This window comes from Eschrichtius robustus, chromosome 20, assembly GCF_028021215.1.
Source record: "Eschrichtius robustus isolate mEscRob2 chromosome 20, mEscRob2.pri, whole genome shotgun sequence".
Lineage (NCBI taxonomy): Eukaryota > Metazoa > Chordata > Mammalia > Artiodactyla > Eschrichtiidae > Eschrichtius > Eschrichtius robustus.
This window is the reverse complement of record NC_090843.1, coordinates 65663404-65681915: the sequence shown is the minus strand read 5'-3', so window position 1 is coordinate 65681915 and position 18512 is coordinate 65663404. Positions and strand designations below refer to the sequence as shown.

The window sequence follows — 18512 nt, the reverse complement described above, 5'->3', positions numbered from 1 at the left end:
TGAAGCCAAACCTGGGTCCCACCTCAGAGCTGGGTGAGGGCCCTGGGGTGGCCAAGGAGAAGGAGGAGGAGGAGGAGGAGGAGGAGGCTGTAGGGAGAGGCCACCCCACCCAGGAAATGCCGAGAAGGTAGCAGCCCATCCCTGGCCTGAGGCTGACCTGAGGCTGGGAGGCTGCAAGAGGGACCGGCTTTCCCTTCGAGTGCTGCTGACTCAGGCGCCCTCCTGCCCCCATCATCCCCCCAACCTCCAGGACAGCTGTGGGGCCGCCTGAGGTCACTGAAGACCTTGTGTCCATGCCCTTGCCTGGGCTCCCCAGAGCCTGTTTCCTGCTTTGAGCAATGAGCAGGCGTGGCCCTGTTGCCCTGTGACCATGGTAATCATACGCCTGGGCCCGGGCTCACAGGGGAAGGGAAGCACGAGCAGTCCTTGGTGTCCCACCCTCACCCCGTGCCATTCTTAACCGTGCCCCACGTGTGGATGGGCTGGGCCTATCTGCTCACGTCTCAGTTTACCCATTTTTAACCCCTTGAACCTGATCAGATGGGGCCAGGCTGGGGCCTTAGAGTCACCTGGGAAGGGACTGGTTTAAAATCCAGGCTCTGGGGCCCTACTCCATGGGCATTCGCACAGGTGTGGGGGGAGTTCTGACACTCTGAGAACCCCTGCTTGCCTGGGCACCCCCTCTCCACCCCCTGCCCACTCTACCGTTGAACTGCTCACCCATTACAGCCCAGCTTGAACTGCCCCCCTCCCTCCAGGGGCACCTACCCTGCGTCAGATGCCTCTTCTGGGCTCCCACCGCCCCCGGGTGTCCCCATCACAGCACAGCGAACTCCGGGTGGCTGTGGTCTCCACTCAGCTCTGTGCTCCCCTAGACTGTGAGCTGGGGGTGCGCGGTGGGGCAGGCATGGCTGCTTACTGCTTGCTGACTCGGTCCCCTTTCAAAGACAGAAGTGGAGACTGAGGAAGGGCAGGGACTTGCCCAGGGTGACAGAGGGGGCAGAGCTCAAACAGCAATTAGCAAGAACTCTAACAACAGCTGAGTCCCACATGGCACTTCCTGTCTGCCTGGCGGCGGGGGGGGGGGGGGGGGGGTCTGGTCTAAGGGCTTTACAAGTGCTAATTCATCTCATCTTCCTAACGACCCTCTGAGGCAGGTACTAGGATTACCCACGTTTTTACAGGTGAGGAAACCGAGACACAGAGAGCTTAAGCATCTTGCTCCAGGCCGCACAGCTTCTAAAGGCAACGGAAGTAGGGATGTGAATTAACACCTTCCTAACGCTTCCCCGTGTGAGGCCTTCGTTCTGCAGAAGAGGCCACTGGGGCTCAGGCTGTGAAAGTCAGCCATGGGTGGCAGGGCAGGGACCAGAACCCAGGCTTCAGACCTGCCTGAGCTGCCTGTGCTGGACATGGCGTGGGCATGAGGCCGGAGGTGCCTGACCCGTCTCAGTGCAGTCAGCTCGGCCCCCTTGCCTGCACCCACCTGTCTTAGCTTCCTCATCTAGAACCTCGGGCGTTTCCTCCCTCACAGACCTGTTGAGAGCACTTAATCAGCTGAAACCAGGAAAGGGATGTGATTGGTGTCTGCCACACCTGTAGACACTCGTAAGCCTTGTTCTTATCTTCCTTCCTCTCACCTCCCTGCCTCTCTGCTCGGCCCTCTTCCAGATCCAGCCCCAACCCCAGGTAAGGGCTGAGCAGGGCTGACTGGGGGCGGGGGTGTGGTCAGGCCTGTGGCTTGGCAACTGCCTGGGGTCACAAGTCAGGCGCCTCCCTTGACACAGCTGGTGGGGTCTGGGCCAGGCCTACCTGCCCCACCTAAGCTTCTGGGACCCTGAGCCCAGGGCAGCCGGCCTATTCTCAGTCTTGGAAGGAAAGGTTCAGCCTCCAGGCCACTGTCCAGATGAGAAAAGGAGGCCTGGGATGTGGGTGGGGACAGGCCATCGTCCCTCAGCGTGGAGGCGGTGCAGCTTTGTTTATACACCATTCCCTGCGTAGGGAGGCCCTCCCCCCACGTCGGAGAAGCCCGGATCCAATCTCGGGACCAAATGCCAGCTCCCCAGGAACGGCCTCTTCTCCCCACTGGGTCTCTGTCCCTCTCTTTAGCTGATGGCGCTCCTAAGAATCCCCCGTGCTGCCACCAGAGCTTTTTATGTCGGATCCTGAAGGATGTATAGGAGTTCCCCAGGGGGCTGTGGGCGGAGAAGGGCAATCCTGACTCACCGCCCAGCGGGACCAGAAGCGTGGCGTGGGCGGTGCTCTGGCGCGCTGGGGGATGGTCCAAGTGGTATCCCGTGAAACTGGTCAAACATAACACAACTCGTCAAGCACCGGGCCAATGGCGCAGATGGGGAAACTGAGGCCGGGGACCAGGGAGTCGCCCCGGTCAGAATTCTCCTGGCTTTCGGGACGGGGCTGCCTCATTATCTGACTGAGTGTGCGCGTCGCTCGCTCATTGCAGGAAGGGAAAAGCCTCCTCCGAAAGGGGGAACGCGCGTCTCCCCTCAAAAACTCGTCCCCAGTGGCCCACGCCGGCGCTCTGCTCGTGGACTACAAGTCCCGGCAGGCCCCGCGCCGCGGCGCACGCGCCGCGGGCGTACTCGCGGGCGCCCACTGAGCGGCGGCAGGGGCGGGGCGGGCGGCGCGCGGGCCTCCCATTGGCCAGGAGGCACGTCCGTTGGGCGGGCCCGCCCCGTGCAGGACCCGCCCCGCCGCGCCCGCGCCTGGCGCCCGCGCCTCAGGACCTGCGGGGCCGCGCGGCGCATCCTGCGGGCGGCGGCGGGCGGCCGGGCGCAAGATGATGAAGTTTCGGTTCCGCAGACAGGGCGCCGACCCGCAGCGCGAGAAGCTCAAGCAGGAGCTCTTCGCCTTCCACAAGGTGCGGCGGCGGGCCGGGGGCGGCTGGGCGGGGGCGGGGACCGGGCCGGAGCCACGTCGGGCCGGGGGAGGGGGCGCACGCTGGGCCCGGCCGCCCCGCTCTGCTCTGCCCGAGCCGCGCGCCAGCCTCGCTCCATCTCTGCCCTCCGCTCCCCTGCTCCTGTCTCCGCGCCTTGGACTCCGCCGGCCTCTCCCTGCGGGCCTCTCCGCCTCCGTGTGTCTCCGGGCGGCTCTCAACTCTCGCTCCGGCTCCCACTGTCTGTCTCTTTATCTCTTTCTCGGGGACCCCTCGGCGCCCCTGCGCAGCCTTTGGGCCCGGTTTGTTTTGCTTTCGCACCCAGGCCGGTGGGGAGGGGTGCGGAGTGGAGGCAGATGTTGGGGGGGTGGGGCTGGGAAATCCCTTCCCGGTTCCTCTCCTCCCTTCCCCCACCGCCCCGGGGCTCCGGCTTGCGCTCTGCCCGGCACCGCCGGGGGCTCCAGCGGGGGATGCCTGGCCGTGTCAACTGCACTTGGAATCGCGGGGCCTCAGTTTCCCTTGCTATGGAATGGGGTCACTGTCCTCCTTGCTGTGGGCTCTGTCACAGGGGCAGCCGACCCACCCCCTCTCCTGGAGCCAAGGCGGAGGTGGGGGCGGAGGGCTGCTCCTTCCTTTCTTTCCTGGGTAGGGCCAGAGGGGCCACGGGAAAGGGGCTGCCTTCAGCCCCGCCTCCCCTGCGCTGGTGTGTGGTGGAGAGAGGCCCCAGCCTGCCCCTTGCTCACTCTCCCCAGGGGTGTCACTTCTGGCCTCAGTTTGACACCCAGGCCCTTTGATCGCAGGGCCCCTCGCTTCTCTTGGGGCTTAGAGTCGTTATGCCCACACACCGGTGAGAAAATTGAGGTTCAGGGCTGACCACGTGCCCAAAGTCAGAGTGAGCTGGGGCACTTGGTCTTTGGGTCCCCTTGTCAGTGGGATTTGACTTTAGCCTTGAGGGCCAGGGGCTTCGGGAGGGGTGCTGTGGTCCTGAGCTGGCTGCCAGGAGACTCTGGTCCAGGAGGAAGCTCTGGGGCGACCGGTCCCACAGTGACTGAGGCCGGGTCGTCTCTCAGGGTAGGCGGGGTTTTCCAGGTGGCGTAGGGGCTGCCAGGACCCTCAGACTTGGTGGCCAAGGGGCCCAGAGGGGAGGCTGGCGCCCAGGGGCTCTGAGGTGTCCCCCTTCCTGTGCTGAGTGGCCGAGGGTGAGCCCCCTCGAGATGAGAGGACAGTGATGGTAGGGCAGGCGTCGCGCTCAGGTGTCACTTCCTCAGCCAGGGAGTCGGGGTGTGAAGTGGGGACCTGAGACAGGTGGAGAGGAGGCTCGCTCCCCCTGGCTGGCTCCTGGTGGCAGAAGCTGGTCTCCCTGCCAAGGAGGGTGAGGCCCCGTTCTGAGTGGGCAGCAGTGGTGGGAGGGGGCGGTCTTGAGCGGAGGGTCACTAGAGGGGCTGGTAGGTGATCACTAGAAAATAGGCCCAGATTCCCGAGTGGTGGGGCATGGGCAGGGGGTGGTGGTCCAGGGTGAGCCTGGACTTTGGACTCGGTCTCGGGTCCAAATCCCAGCCCTGCCCACAAGTTGCCTGTGGCATGTCCACTCTATGTCAGTTTAACGAATACCGCCTTGGGGGTGCTGATGTACTAGTTGGGGAGATAGTGAGAAGCCAAGAGAAGAGAGGGAAGTGTGCGGCCTGCGGTGGTTTGGATGGTGGTCAGTGCCGTGGGTGAGATCAGGCAGGTGAGGGTGGCAGGTGAGGGTGTGGAGCGATGGCTGCTGGGCCAGCTCAGGGGGCCTCTGAGCAGTTGTCTCCTGAGCTGTGGGAAGAAGCCCACCTTGGAGAGTGCTGAGTAAAGCACGTTCCAGGTAGATGGACCGTAGATGCAAAGGTCCTAGTAGATTGGAGGAGGGCGGAAGGCCATCAAGTGAGCCAGGGGCCGGTGGGAGGAGCCAGATGGAGGGGACTTGGGTTTGACTCGGAGTGAGCCGGGAGCCCCGGAGGGTCCTGAGTAGAGGAGTGGGCCGCCAGACTCGGTCAGGTCCAGCGTGGGCACGGCGGTACGTGTGCTCCCCACCCCACCCCGGTCAAGTGGGCCACGCTGTCCTCAGGTGGGCTCACCGGTGCCCAGATGGGAAGCCGAGGCTTGGCCCGTGCTGTGACTTGCCCAAGGCCAAGCCAGCTGCTCAGAGGAATCAGTCAGTCCCTGCCAGGATGGGATGAGGCTGGAGGCAGGCTGGGGCCACGGGCCTGGGGACCAGGGTTCCTTATAAAACTTGTGTCTTGCTGACGCAGTGGTCGGGGTACCGGCACCCACATGGGGTGTCCCACCTTGGTGTTGAGGGCAGGGGGCTGGGGGCCCAGGGGTGCAAGCTTCCCAGGGAGGGCCCCCAGCCAGGCTTCGGGGTTGACTAGGGGCTCCTTGGGTAGGTGGAGGGGGGGGCGGGGAGCCAGGGCTGGTCTGCACTGGGACTGGCCCTGCCGGGAGCTGGGGACCTGGTGGGAGCCGTTGCGTGGACACCCCCAGTGCACAAGCCGCCTGCCCACCATCCCAACCAGGGATGGGAAGGGAATCACGTCTCCCAGTTTCCAGGTGGGAACCCAAGTCTGGCAGGTGCGTGACACCTTCAGGGCCTGGGCAGGAAGCTCCATCTCTCTGGGCCCCAGTCTCCCTGTCTCTGGGGCTGGGGGTGGGGAGCAGCCCCGGGTCGGGACGGCGCTCGAGAGCCTCTGCCTAGCTGGCCTTGGGTACTGGCCTCTGACCACCCCCCAGAGCCTGTGTTGGGGGTTGCCTGGGACTGCACCCCACTTCAGTCTGCCTGGAGGAGTGGGGTGTGGAGTCCTGCTCCGTGGGGCAGCCAGGGTTCACTTCTGCGCCTCCGCCTCCTCTCGAGCCCCGTTCTGTTTGTTTTCAGAGCCCCGCGCGTGGTGGGGTGGACCCGGGTGTAGAGAGGGACGGGGCCTCGACCAGGGAGGCCTCTGTGGCGGGGCCAGGGGCTCAGGCCCTTCCTCACTGGAGGTGTGATTACCCGTTTCGCAGCTGAGGGCACTGAGGCCCGGAGCACGGGTGTGAAGCAGTGGCAGAGCCTGGAGGCTGCCCTGGGGTGGGTGGGCTGTGCCTGTGCCAATGCCCTCACCTCCCTGCAGACCGTGGAGCATGGCTTCCCCAACCAGCCCAGCGCCCTGGCCTTCGACCCTGAGCTTCGCATCATGGCCATCGGCACCCGGTCTGGGGCTGTCAAGATGTATCCTTTGCGGGCCGCGGCCGTCGGGGCCCGTCAGAATGTCCTGGTTGCAGGTCCCCGTGTGCCGGGCCCCTGGGGCAGGGCCCCGGCTGCCCCGCGCTGCCTTTCAGCCAGCCAGTTACCTGGCGGTTACCATCCCGGCAACTGTGACCCGGGAGCTGGGCCGGGGCTGGTTGCACACGGTCCCCAGCAAGAGTGGTGGGCGGGCCAGGGTCACGGCGGGCCTTGCGCTGGTGCCCGGGCACACACACGTGTGCCAGTGTGAAGACACGTGTGTCCAGCCGAGGCGCTGGGGGCAGTACCAGGCTCGGCATGGTGGGCGCAGCGCGGCCCGCACCTGGGTGCTGGCGCCACACAATGGGCCTGTGAGCCGCACAAAGGGGCATTTTCCTGCGAGTGCAGGGTGGGTGCGGGGGGACGCTGGCAGCTGGACGCCTCCTTCCTGCCGTGGAGGATCCCAGCCCCGCTGCACGGGGTGAGCCCCTCAGGTGGGGCCCCAGGGGCAGGGTCTGGCCGGCCACTGCATGGTGGCACGGGGTCTCCCCACCCAGGGGCTGCGGGCACTGGCCAGGAAGTTGTGAGTTTGCCGACTCCAGGGAGAGCGGCTGGACCTGGGTGCCCCCACCTCCTGTGGGCCCCTGAGGCATCGGTGGGCACGCAGGGGACGGTGCCCCAGCCGCCGGCCCAGGGGTCCCACTTCCTGGCCCGCTGCTTCTGCGTCTTACGGCGCTGTCCTGCCCCGTGTGTGCCATGGGCCCGGAGCCCCTTCCTCTGTGTCCCGGGGGAGCCTCTGCTGGCGGCATGGCCTTTCTTGTGCGCTGGCCCCTCGTGCTCACAAAGGACGGGCCGGCAGACGGCCTCAGAGGGGGACGAGGCCCCCCCAGCCCCCCCAGACCATTCCGGCCCGAGTCCTGGGCTGGGAAACTGAGGCTGGCCACAGGGGCCGCAGCGCCCCCCCCCCCGCCCCGGGTCTGGCCCCGTCTCCTTGGCGACCCTGGTCCCCTCCCAGTGCTCCTGCCCTGTTTTTTGTCCCCTTGTCTGTGTCCTCCCGGCTCCTGCAGGGAATCCCAACTCCAGCTCCAGGCAACGGCTCCTGCCTTGTTTCCAGGCAACGTCCCTGACCCCTGCCCGGTCCTCCCTCCTGGGGCCCCTCGGCCTGCCCGTCCACTGTGAAGCCTGGGGTTGCTGGGACTCTGGCGCTCACACTGGGCGCTTGAAGCAGGTCACCCAAGCTCTCCAAGCCTCTGTGGCCTCTCCCCTTGCGGTGGGGGCTGCCTGCCCCAGAAGGAGGTGGGGTTCCTGGCCTGCAGCTGGTGTCGGCCTGTGGCTGAGCCTCCCGGGCCTGGCTTGGCATCTCCCCCCTGTGTGATGCTGACGTGCGGGGCTGACTCCTGTGCACGCAGCCCGGAGAGGCTGACGCAGAGCCGTGAGCCGGGCCCGGGCCGTGTGTGCGGGCGGTGCGTTTATTCTCACGTGCCCTGCAGTCAGCCCCACGAGGTCGGAGTGCAAGTCGCCAGCCCCTTCTAAAGACGAGGAAGTGAAGGTCGTGCAGCAGCGCCGACTTGCGGGGCCGAGCGAGCCTGCGTGTCGCGTGGCGGTGCAAGATGGTGCTCCCTGCGGCGAGGCGCCCCCGTGGACTGGGGAGGCGCCTGGATAGGCAGGCCCGTTGGGTAGGGCCGGTCAGAGTGGTCCTGGGAGGAGGAGGAGGTGTGGTTTCCCGGCCTGTGCCTGCTTTCCGCCCTTGACCCGTCACCCTCAGCTACGGTGCCCCCGGCGTGGAGTTCACGGGCCTGCATCAAGACGCGGCCACCGTCACCCAGATGCACTTCCTGCCCGGCCAGGTGAGCCTCGGCCCTGCCACTGGCTCCCGTGAACCCCATTTCCGCCCCGCCCCCTGCCCCAGCCCGGCTCAGTCTCGGTCTCACTCACCTGCCAGGGCCGCCTCCTGACCCTGCTGGACGACAGCAGCCTTCATCTCTGGGAGGTCGTCCACCGCAACGGCTGCGCCCACCTGGAGGAAGCCCTCCACCACCAGCCACCCAGTCGCCCGGGCTTTGATGGGGCCAGGTACTGGGGGACTCGGCCAGGGGCGGCCGCCGGACGTGGGGCAAGCCTGTGGAGGGCAGGGGGGCGGGAAGCTGCCCCGGGGCTGGGGTTCAGGGGGCACGTCTGGTGGCCTGGCAGGGCGTCAGGTGGGGGTCCCGGCAGAGTCTGAGGTGAGCAGGGACGGTCTGTGCTCCAGGACCACTGGGGCCCCAGGAGACACGGGACGGGAGAGTGTGTCCAGAGCCCGGTGAGAGGCACTTTCTCCCCTGCGGTGAGGGGCGTCTGGGGCAGGAACTGACATCAGCACAGGTCCCCTGGGCCCTCGACTGGGGGCAGGGCGACGGGCCACAGTGTGCCTGGGTGAAAGGGCGGGTCGGGGCAAGGAGCGTCCCGCTGGGCTGTGAGGTGCTGGCAGGGTGCCCCAGGGGGGCGACAGCGTGGGCTTGGACCCCTGGGGAGAGAGTACGGGGCCTCTTGGTTCCTGGCCTGGCAGCCCTTGTTGAAATGGCCAGAGTGGGTGAGTCTTTCAGGTTGCAGGCTGCCTGTCCAGCTCCGCGGGAGGCTTGTCCTGCTTGGGCTTGAACTGGGGCTAGGTGACCCCCCCCACCCCGCCCCGTGTCCAGCCCTAACCCAGGATGGATTCCCGGGGTCTCCCAGCCTCTGCAGGGGAGCGATCCAGGGCCCATCTGCAAGTCCAGGGAGACATCCATGGGCTGGGGGCGGGGCTTCCTGAGTGGGGCTCAGGGGGCCGTGCGTCCTGAAGGTTCGGGTCCTGGCCCAGGCGGGGCCTGGTTCCTGCCTTCCCCTCTTGGTAGGTGGGAGGAGCTCAGGGGCCCTTCTCCAAGACCTGGGGACCTATTTTTATCCCTCTCCCCGCTGACGTCCTGACGAATAACCGAGCGAGCTGATTACGATGTCCGCGGCCGCCGATGTCTGCGGCCACCGCCGTGGCCTTTCTGGGGCTGCCGCGAGGACAGAGGGGCTGCGGCGAGCTGACGGTAGCGGCTCAGCCCCCTCCACGCCCTCCTCAGCAGGCGGATGGGCTCCCACCCTCACCCCCCTCCCCTTGGCCCCCACAGTGGCCTGCCCATCCTCGCCCGCATCACCGTGGTCCTGCTGGTGGCTGCCGGTGACCTGGCAGCCCTGGGCACTGAGGGCGGAAGCGTCTTCTTCCTGGATGTTCCCACCCTGACGCTGCTCGAGGGGCAGACCCTTGGCCCGGACGAGGTTCTGCGAAGGTGAGAGGCCACCCGGCTTCCCTGCACCCCGTCTGCCAGGCGTGCTGCTGCCGGCTCACCCCCCACGCACCCCTCCCCTCCGCCCTCGCAGCGTGCCTGACGACTACCGGTGCGGGAAGGCCCTGGGCCCTGTGGAGTCACTCCAGGGACACCTGCGGGACCCCACCAAGCTCCTCATCGGCTACAGCCGAGGCCTGCTGGTCATCTGGAACCGGGCCGCGCGGTGTGCTGACCGCATCTTCCTGGGGAACCAGGTGTGTGGTGGAGTGGGGAGGCCGGCGGCTGCGCCGGGGCCTCTGCTCACGGCCGCTGCGCTCACGCCCGTCCACCCCGCCCCGCAGCAGCTGGAGAGCGTGTGCTGGGAGCGCAGCGGCCGCACGCTGGTCAGCTCGCACAGCGACGGCAGCTACGCCGTCTGGGCCGCGGACGCCGGCGACTCCCCGACGACACAGCCCACCGTGGCCACCATGCCCTACGGTGAGTGCCGGGGAGGCCTGTGCGAGGTCGGCAGTGACCCCGAGCTCAGACTGGCCTTGGTGGGGGGCTTTGGGAGGACTTGTAGAAGGCGGCGGGGCTGAGCCCAGCCACAAAGCTGAGACCCCCCCCCCCCCCGGGGCTGTCGGGCAGCGTGCCTTCCCCTCGGGAGGTGGGAGTGACGGAGGCAGGAGGGGAACGGAGAAGCGGCGAGAGATGCAGCCCGGGGCTCGGTGAGCCTGATGCTCTCCTACCCCTCCAGGCCCCTTCCCTTGCAAAGCCATCAGCAAGATCCTGTGGCGAAACTGTGCCTCTGGGTAGGTGGGGCGCCGGGGCCGCGCCTGGCTGCGGGAGCGCAGGGCGGGGGTGGGGGAGGCTCTCCCCGTCCCCACGGGGCCCCTCCGGCGGCTCACGTGGCTCCCCTGCCCCGAGCAGCGAGCACTTCGTCGTCTTCAGCGGCGGCATGCCCCGCGCCAGCTATGGCGACCGCCACTGCGTGAGCGTGCTCCAGGCCGAGACGCTGGTGACGCTGGACTTCACCTCCCGCGTCATCGACTTCTTCACGGTGCACAGCACGCGGCCCGAGGACGGTGCGTACCTGCCCTCCCACCCCGCGCCCGTGTGTCTGCGGCCATGCTCACCCACCCCATCCTGCAGAGTTCGACGAGCCCCAGGCCCTGGCCGTGCTGCTTGAAGAGGAGCTGGTGGTGCTGGACCTACAGACGCCCGGCTGGCCGGCTGTGCCCGCCCCGTACCTGGCCCCGCTGCACTCGTCTGCCATCACCTGCTCGGCCCACGTCGCCAACGTCCCCGCCAAGCTGTGGGCCCGCATCGTGAGCGCTGGCGAGCAGCAGAACCCCCAGCCGGCCTCCGGTGCCTCGGTGTGTGCCCGGGGGAAGGGTGCTGCCTGGGCACGCGCCTGAGATGGGGATGTGGCAGGTGTATGTGGGGAACTTGGAGAGACTCTGTGCCCTGGATGCCACTCCTGGGGTGAGAGGAGGAAGACGCTTGTCCTGACCTTCCGTTTCCGTCTCTGTCCCCGTCTCTCAGAGCTGGCCTATCACCGGGGGCCGGAACCTGGCTCCGGAGCCACCCCAGCGAGGGCTGCTGCTGACCGGGTAGGTGAACACGTGTCCCCGGCTCAGCCCAGTTGTGACGGGTTACGGTATGAGTGTGTGTGTGTGGGCGAGCAGGGCCTGGCGCAGCCCATGCGGGTGCGGGAGGGCCCGTCCTGGGTCTGGCGGGAGCTGACCTGCTCGCTGACTCAGGCCTGGCCCCTGGTGGGACCAGGTCATCCCCATTCCCGCAGGGTGCACCGGGGTGAAGCCTCCCTAGACTCTGGTTTAAGGCTCAGCCCTCCTTTTAGCCCGAAACTGGGCTCCACCCACTCAGCCTGCCCTGGGACTGGAAAATCTGGGCTGGCCCATGCCGAGCCGCACAGGGCAGGTGCCCGAGAGCCCGGCCTGGGCCTGGCGGGCGCTGACGTGCCCGGTGACTCGGGCCCCGACTTTCTGCCCAGCCCCTGCCTTGCGCCTGTGCTGGGACCCTTGGGCCTCTGACTCCAGCGGCCCCTCCCCAGTGAGAGCTCCTCACCGTGGCTTTCAGGGCCTCTGGAGCCGTCCCAACCGGTCCCATGGCCTCACTCACCTTCTCACGCCCTGGCTCTGGGCTCCCCCCGCCGCCCAGGCGCCTGTGACCTGGACTCTGCAGCTGTGTCCTGAGGCTGCACCCCAGTTTGGTCTGCTCCTCTCCTCTTTCCCTCTCTGCTTCCTCCCAGCCTCCCCAGGCTTCCTGCTCCGGCCCCTGCCCCAGCCGATCCCTCTGCTCTGTGACTGCATCTCTGGTCACCTTTTCTGGAGGCTCGCCTGGGGGCAGAACCCCCGTAGTCCTCTGTTCCCTGTGTCACCCACCCCTCACCGCCTGTTCATTATTTCCGGTGATTATTTCCGCGCCTTCTCACCCTCTTTGCGGGGAGGGGCCCGGCACCTACTGTGTGTGGCCTGGTGTACAGGAGGGGCTCAGTATGTGCCCTGCACGGTTGGTAACTTGCCGTTTGCCGTATGCAGTAGGCATCCAGTCAGTGTCTGGCTTAGGCGCTTAGTGCCCCGTGCGTGGTCGCTGGATGACTGGAGGGGGCGGGGGGCTGGAGGACCTGGCACCTGACCTCGCCTTGCCTGCAGGCACGAGGATGGCACCGTGCGGTTCTGGGACGCCTCCGGCGTGGCCCTGCGCCCACTCTACAAGCTGAGCACCGCCGGCCTCTTTCAGACAGACTGCGAGCACGCCGACGGCCTGGCCCAGGCCGCCGAGGACGACTGGCCGCCCTTCCGCAAGGTGGGCCCCTCCCTCCCCTGGCCCCGGGGAGCCTGGTCCGGGCTCCGCCCCGTGTCACCAGCCCTTCCGCCCGCCCGCAGGTGGGCTGCTTCGACCCCTACAGCGACGATCCACGGCTTGGCGTGCAGAAGGTGGCGCTCTGCAAGCACACCGCCCAGATGGCGGTGGCCGGCACCGCGGGCCAGGTGGGGCCGAGGCGGGCCAGGTGGGGCCGAGGCGTCCCCGGGGCTGCGGGTCTTGGGGGCTTTCTGGAGGGCCTGCTGGGGGGTAGAGGGACCGGAGCAGCAGAAGCCCAGAGGTGGGAACGGGGCTCCGGGCGGGGCCGGCCAGGGCTGTGGGGACCCACAGAGCCTTGGGGCCGGGGCGGAGCACAGGTGTTAGAGGAGCCCCAGGAGGGCAGGGCTGGCAGGTCCCGGTCGCCACCGTGCTGCCCAGTGAGGGCCCTGGTATGCAGTGGGCGTCCAGTAAGTGTTTATTCAGAGGGTGCGCTGGAGACGGTCCTGGGACCACCCTGGCAGAGGCATCGGAGGCTCGGGCGGGGCACAGGTGGCCCCCTCTTTGTTCCGACGGCCCCCTGCGCACGCCCCCCCGCCCCGCAGGTGCTGGTGCTAGAGTTAAGTGACGAGCCGTCGGAGCAGGCGGTGGGCGCGGCCAGCGTGGACCTCCTCCAGGACCGTGAGGGCTTCACGTGGAAGGGCCACGAGCGGCTGAGCCCACGCACAGGGCCGCTGCCCTGGCCGGCCGGCTTCCAGCCCCGCGCACTGGTCCAGTGCCTGCCGCCGGCTGCCGTCACCGCCGTCACGCTCCACGCCGAGTGGGGCCTCGTGGCCTTCGGCACCAGCCACGGCTTCGGCCTCTTTGACTACCTGCGCAGCAGCCCCGTGCTGGCCAGGTGCGTGCGGGCCCCTCCCGAGGTTTGCGGAGGCGCAGGTGGGGGGTGCTTTCGAGCCTTGCGGGAAGCGCTGCTGCTGGAAGCTAGGCCCCCCGGCGGCTGGGCTCGAGGGCGGGCTTGGGACTCGGGCTTCCCTGATGCCCGGCACCTGCGCCCCCCAGGTGCACCCTGCACCCCAACGACTCCCTGGCCATGGAGGGGCCGCTGTCCCGTGTGAAGTCGCTCAAGAAGTCGCTGCGCCAGTCCTTCCGGCGCATCCGCAAAAGCCGCGTCTCGGGCAAGAAGCGCTTGACTGCCGCCGGCAGCAAGGTGGGCCGGGTGGCCGGGCGGGGCGGCAGGGGCGGCAGGGGCGGGAAGACCGGGCTCCCGAGCCTCGTGCCCCTCCAGTTGCAGGAGGCCAACGCGCAGCTGGCGGAGCAGGCCGGCCCCCACGACGTGGAGGTGACGCCCGTGCAGCGCCGCATTGAGCCCCGCTCGGCCGACGACTCCCTCTCGGGCGTCGTGCGCTGCCTCTACTTCGCCGACACCTTCCTTCGCGACGGTGAGGCCGGGAGGGGTGTGCTGGGGAGGTGGCCCTAGGTGGCGTGGCCCGGGTTCCGGTCAGCCGCCTGGGAAATGGGCGTGGAGCGGCGCCTCCCGGAAGGTTGGAAAGTGTTGCCTGCTGAGTGCCGGGCTGCGCTGGCGACAGGGTGCCCCGGCCCACAGCCGCCCCCGGGACAGCCCGACGGTGGGGTTGGTGAGCGGAGACCCGAGCGGGGACGGGAGCCCGGGGCCTGGGGCGGGGGGAGTGCGGGCTGCAGCACCGAGGCCGAGGTGGGCGTGTATCAGGAGACCCCGGGCAGCACGGCCGGAGTGGAGGACAGGCCCGGGAGGTGTGGGTGCCGGCCGCCTAGCCAAGGAGCTGGCTTTATAGTAAGGTATTTTTTTTTTTTTTTTTTTTAATATAAATTTATTTATTTACTTTCGGCTGCATCGGGTCTTCGTTGCTGCGCGTGGGCTTTCTCTAGTTGCGGTGAGCGGGGGCTACTCTTCGTTGCAGCGTGCAGGCTTCTCATTGTGGTGGCTTCTCGTTGTGGAGCACGGGCTCTAGGCGCGCGGGCTTCACTAGTTGTGGCACGTGGGCTCAGTAGTTGTGGCTCACGGGCTCTAGAGCGCAGGCTCAGTAGTTGTGGCGCACGGGCTTAGTTGCTCCGCGGCATGTGGGATCTTCCCGGACCAGGGCTTGAACCCGTGTCCCCTGCATTGGCAGGCGGATTCTTAACCATTGCGCCACCAGGGAAGCCCAAGGAGCTGGCTTTGACCCCGAGCGGTTGGAGCCCCTGAGGGTCCTGCAGAGGGCAGTGATGCGGTCGGGTTTATGGACGGAGTTGCTGGTTGGTTTAACTTGATGATGGGGCACATCCCGTTCAACCCCACACCCCGCTTCCCCTCCCTGCTCTCCGTCGTGTCTCGTGGGGGATTTTAAGTGAAAGCCCCTGTGTGAGCAGCTCAGTGTGCGTCTGGTGGACGTAACCTACAGCCAGGGTGCCCAAGTCGCACGCTGTAGCATGGACGCTGATGCTGGAGTTCTCCTGTCACAGTCGGCCCACAGGCGACTCTTGTTCATCTCAGGAACGCCTTTTTGGGGTTGGGTCAGCGTCCAGCTAGTCTGCACGTGGCGCTATCATTGATGCATCTTTCCATCTCCGTCTGGGAGGGGAGCCCCCACTTCTGGTGGTGTTTGTGGAACTTCCCACTGTCTGGATGCGGCAGCCCGGGGTTTTGGTTGGCCTGCTTCCAGTGTCCCCCTCAGAAGCCGGCTGGGCTTTGGCAAGCATGGCTTTGATTGCTCGCTCATGTTTTGCTCAGGTGTTCCCACCCCCCATGGTTGCTGCTCAGGTCACCAGTTCATCGAGGGTGCACCGTGGTGACTGCCCGGTCCATCCACGCCTGTGCGTTTTTAGCTGATTTTCCACTCCTTCCTGAGAGGGGTCAGCTTGCACGGGATGGCAGGCTGGGTGTCTGCGGCAGGACCAGTGATGGACGTAGGGGAGTCGGGGCTCCGCGACGGGGCCGCATCCCCGGGATGCTGGGGGCGGGGGGAGTCTGAGAGGTCAGGGTCCAGTTTGACATCCCCACGGAGGTGCCCTAGAGGTCACTCCTGTGCCTGCAGGAGGACTGGCCGAGGTCACCAGGGAGGTGTGGGCTGGAGAGAACCAGTCCAGGGTCCCAGGGCATCGGGAGGGGCGGGGAGGGGAGGGGAGGGGAGGGGAGGGGAGGCTCGTGCCTGCCTCACCAGCCCATCACCCCCCAGCGGCCCACCACGGCCCCACCATGTGGGCGGGCACCAACTCGGGCTCCGTGTTTGCCTACGCGCTGGAGGTGCCGGCGGCAGCAGCGAACAGCGACGGGCGGCCCGAGCGGGCAGTGGAGGCCGTGCTGGGCAAGGAGGTACAGCTGATGCACCGCGCGCCCGTGGTGGCCGTGGCCGTGCTGGATGGACGCGGCCGCCCGCTGCCGGAGCCCTACGAGGCCTCAAGGGACCTGGCACAGGCGCCCGACATGCAGGGCGGCCACGCTGTGCTCATCGCATCTGAGGAGCAGTTCAAGGTGAGCTGGCACAGAGACCCCTGGGGCTTCCGCCTCCTGGACACCGCCAGACCCTCGACGACGCTTGCCCACCTACGCCCGCTTGCTGAGACCTCCCGAGAGCCCCCAGCCGGCAGAGACGCCCTGGGGAACCCCGGGGGCCCCCAGGACCTCGACCGCCCCCCCAGAGCTCGAGGTGTGCGGGGGGGGGGTGGGGGTGGGTCCCGGCCCCTGGCCCTTCCGCCTGGCGGGACTGGCTCCGCCACAGTGGGAGGGGCCTGGCAGGTTTCCGGGCAGAGAAGCAGGTGGGGCCAGAGGGCCGGGCTGGGTGGCTGGGTGGCGGCACGGGGGTGAGGACGGGCCGGGCTCTGCTCAGCGGCCATCCCCTGCCCGCCTCCAGGTGTTCACGCTGCCCAAAGTGAGCGCCAAGACCAAGTTCAAGCTGACGGCCCACGAGGGCTGCCGCGTGCGCAAGGTGGCCCTGGCCACCTTTGCCAGCGTGGCCTGCGAGGACTATGCCGAGACCTGCCTGGCCTGCCTCACCAACCTGGGCGACGTGCACGTGTTCTCGGTGCCCGGCCTGCGGCCCCAGGTGCACTACACCTGCATCCGCAAGGAGGACATCGGCGGCATCGCCTCCTGCGTCTTCACAGGACACGGCCAGGGTGAGGGCCCCAGACGGCAGGGGAGGGGCTGCTCACAGGGCTTCCGGGAGGGGGGCGGGACCTTCACTGCGCTCTCTGCCCGCCTCCCCCCGCCCCCGCCCCCGCCCCCGCCCCCAGGGTTCTACCTGATTTCCCCGTCGGAGTTTGAGCGCTTCTCCCTGAGCGCCCGGAACGTCACAGCGCCGCTCTGCTCTCTGGACGTCAGTTGGCCCCACGACGCCCCGCACGCCAGGTGCGTGGAAGGGGTGGGGCCGGGAGCAAGGAGCAGGGTCGCCATCCCCAGCGTCCCCCTCTCTGGTCCCAGGGCTCAGGAGTGGGAGGTGGGGCCCTGGCTGGCCCTCGAGCCGTGAGGCGCCTGCCCCTGGTGCCCGGCACAGACCCATCTCTGCAGCTACAGGCCCCGAGGATCGCCCAAGCTGAGCCAGGCTAACGGGACCCCTGGCGTCGTCCTGGGCCCACAGAGCCGCGGCGGAGGCCCCGCCCCCACCCGCAGCGAGGGAGCTGGTGAGGAGAGCGGGCGTGCAGTGCGGCAGCTCGTCCTCAGGGCGGGCCTCTGCGGGATGCGGCCACTGAGCGGGCCGGGGGAAGGGCGTGCTGGGCACGAGAGGGTGGGGGTCCGCGTGTCGGTGCCGTGGTCCGCCGCGCGCTGGACTCGGGACCAGGGCCCCAGGTGTGGAGTCTGCCCCGGGGCCCTGGGAGGGGCCTCATCGCTTCCTCTCCGCAGACACCCCGGAGCCGCCTGCGGCCACGCTCTCACCCACGTCCGTCGACTCGGCCACCGGTGCCGACACAACGCTGGACACAACAGGGGACGTGACGGTGGAGGACGTGAAGGACTTCCTGGGGTGAGGAGGTGGCTGGGTCCACAGGAGGGGGTTGGTCGGCTCCCAGCCTCCCTCCCCCGCCTCAGCCAGCCTGGTATCCCAGCTGGGCCCAGAGGGCCGAGGAGGGCCTGACCCCAGACCCGCTGACCGCCGCCCCTCCCCCCAGCTCTTCGGAGGAACCTGAGAAGAACCTGCGGAACCCGTCAGAGGATGAGGCCCGAGCCTGCCCCATCCTGATCGGATGAGGTGCTCAGGCGTGGGGCCCTGGGTCTCCCTGGTCCCCTCGGCGTGGCCTCGCCCACCCCACCCCCACCCCCAGCCCGGTCTGGCACCCGAAACCCTGGCAGGCCCCGGGAGGCGTTTCCCCAGCCTGCCCCCTCCCGGAACTGTCCTGGCAGGGCCTCCGCAGCCCACGCAGACGTGCTTCTCGTAGTTTGCTGTTAGAAATCAGGGCCAGCCAAGTCAGCCCCCAGATAACAAGGCTGATGTCTGGAACGAGACCAGGCCAGGCCAAACCACTCAGGGGGGCGGCGGCTTGGGGGCTCAGGTGGGTTTGGCCAGCCTGTTTCGCAGGTGAGGATCACCCAGGTGTGCGAGCTTGGGCGCTGCCCGAGGCTGACCGGCCCCCCGCGCCAGTCCCGGTGCGGCCCATGCCCGACTCTGATGCCGTAGGTCTGCCCCCGACCCCCGCCTCTCCCTGCACAGACGCTGCGGCTCCCTCTTTGTTGCTGGGGTCACCGCTGCCCCCTCCAGGGCCACGCTTTGGCCTCAGGGGCCCAGGTGTGGCCGGGCCTAAGGCTGTCACTGCAGGGCCCTTGCCCTCATCCTGAACAGGAGACTTGAGTGGTGGCACACGTGTGGCCAGGTCGCCTGCCCCCTGGGACCTCCCTGGCCTTCGGCTGATGCCTTTTTCCTTCCTCTACCAGGAAGGCCAGAACTGCCAGGCCTGCCCTGTTCGGAGCTGGGACCCAGGACCCCCGGCCCTTCACGTAGACCTGCACCTGCTAATCTCAGGCTCCAGCGGGACCTGCCCAGCCTGGCCCCAGAGGCCACCCGGGAGGTCAGGTGCCACAAGGGAGGGCAGCTGGGGCTCACAGCCTGTCACCTCCCAGGCGACACCACCGTCCTTTCCCTCTCCTTTCGCAAAGAGTATTTTTCTAACGCCTGTGCCAGGCACCACAGTCATTTCTAAAACTATTTTGGTACGTGCTCCTGGGCCAGCCACCCACGACCCCCGCCAGGCTGTGCACGAGTGTGTGTGTGTGTGTTTGTGACCGAGAGCTCCACCGGGCAACCAGGACTGGGGCGTGTGCGCGCGTGCGCGTGCGTGTGGAGCGGGGGGG

At 67.9% G+C, this 18512-nt stretch overlaps 1 protein-coding gene across 5 annotated transcripts; it reads left to right on the top strand.

Moving 5' to 3' along the window:
- Positions 1–2730: 2730 nt before the first annotated feature.
- Positions 2731–18498, top strand: LLGL1 (LLGL scribble cell polarity complex component 1). 5 transcript variants are annotated; one of them, XM_068530588.1, is made up of 23 exons: positions 2731–2881; positions 6031–6128; positions 7888–7969; positions 8065–8195; positions 9254–9412; positions 9504–9666; positions 9757–9889; positions 10149–10203; positions 10322–10476; positions 10544–10767; positions 10937–11004; positions 12067–12220; positions 12301–12405; positions 12820–13112; positions 13274–13421; positions 13500–13653; positions 15406–15701; positions 16081–16345; positions 16463–16577; positions 16737–16849; positions 17070–17190; positions 17336–17415; positions 18096–18498. In XM_068530588.1, the coding sequence occupies exons 1-22, from the start codon at positions 2801–2803 to the stop codon at positions 17412–17414; spliced, it is 3192 nt and encodes a 1063-aa protein (XP_068386689.1). In that variant the 5' UTR covers positions 2731–2800; the 3' UTR covers position 17415; positions 18096–18498. The 5 variants fall into 5 exon arrangements, with proteins under 5 accessions (XP_068386689.1, XP_068386690.1, XP_068386688.1 ...); XM_068530589.1 differs by having other exon boundaries at positions 9754–9889; positions 16743–16849; XM_068530587.1 differs by having other exon boundaries at positions 9754–9889.
- Positions 18499–18512: the final 14 nt, after the last annotated feature.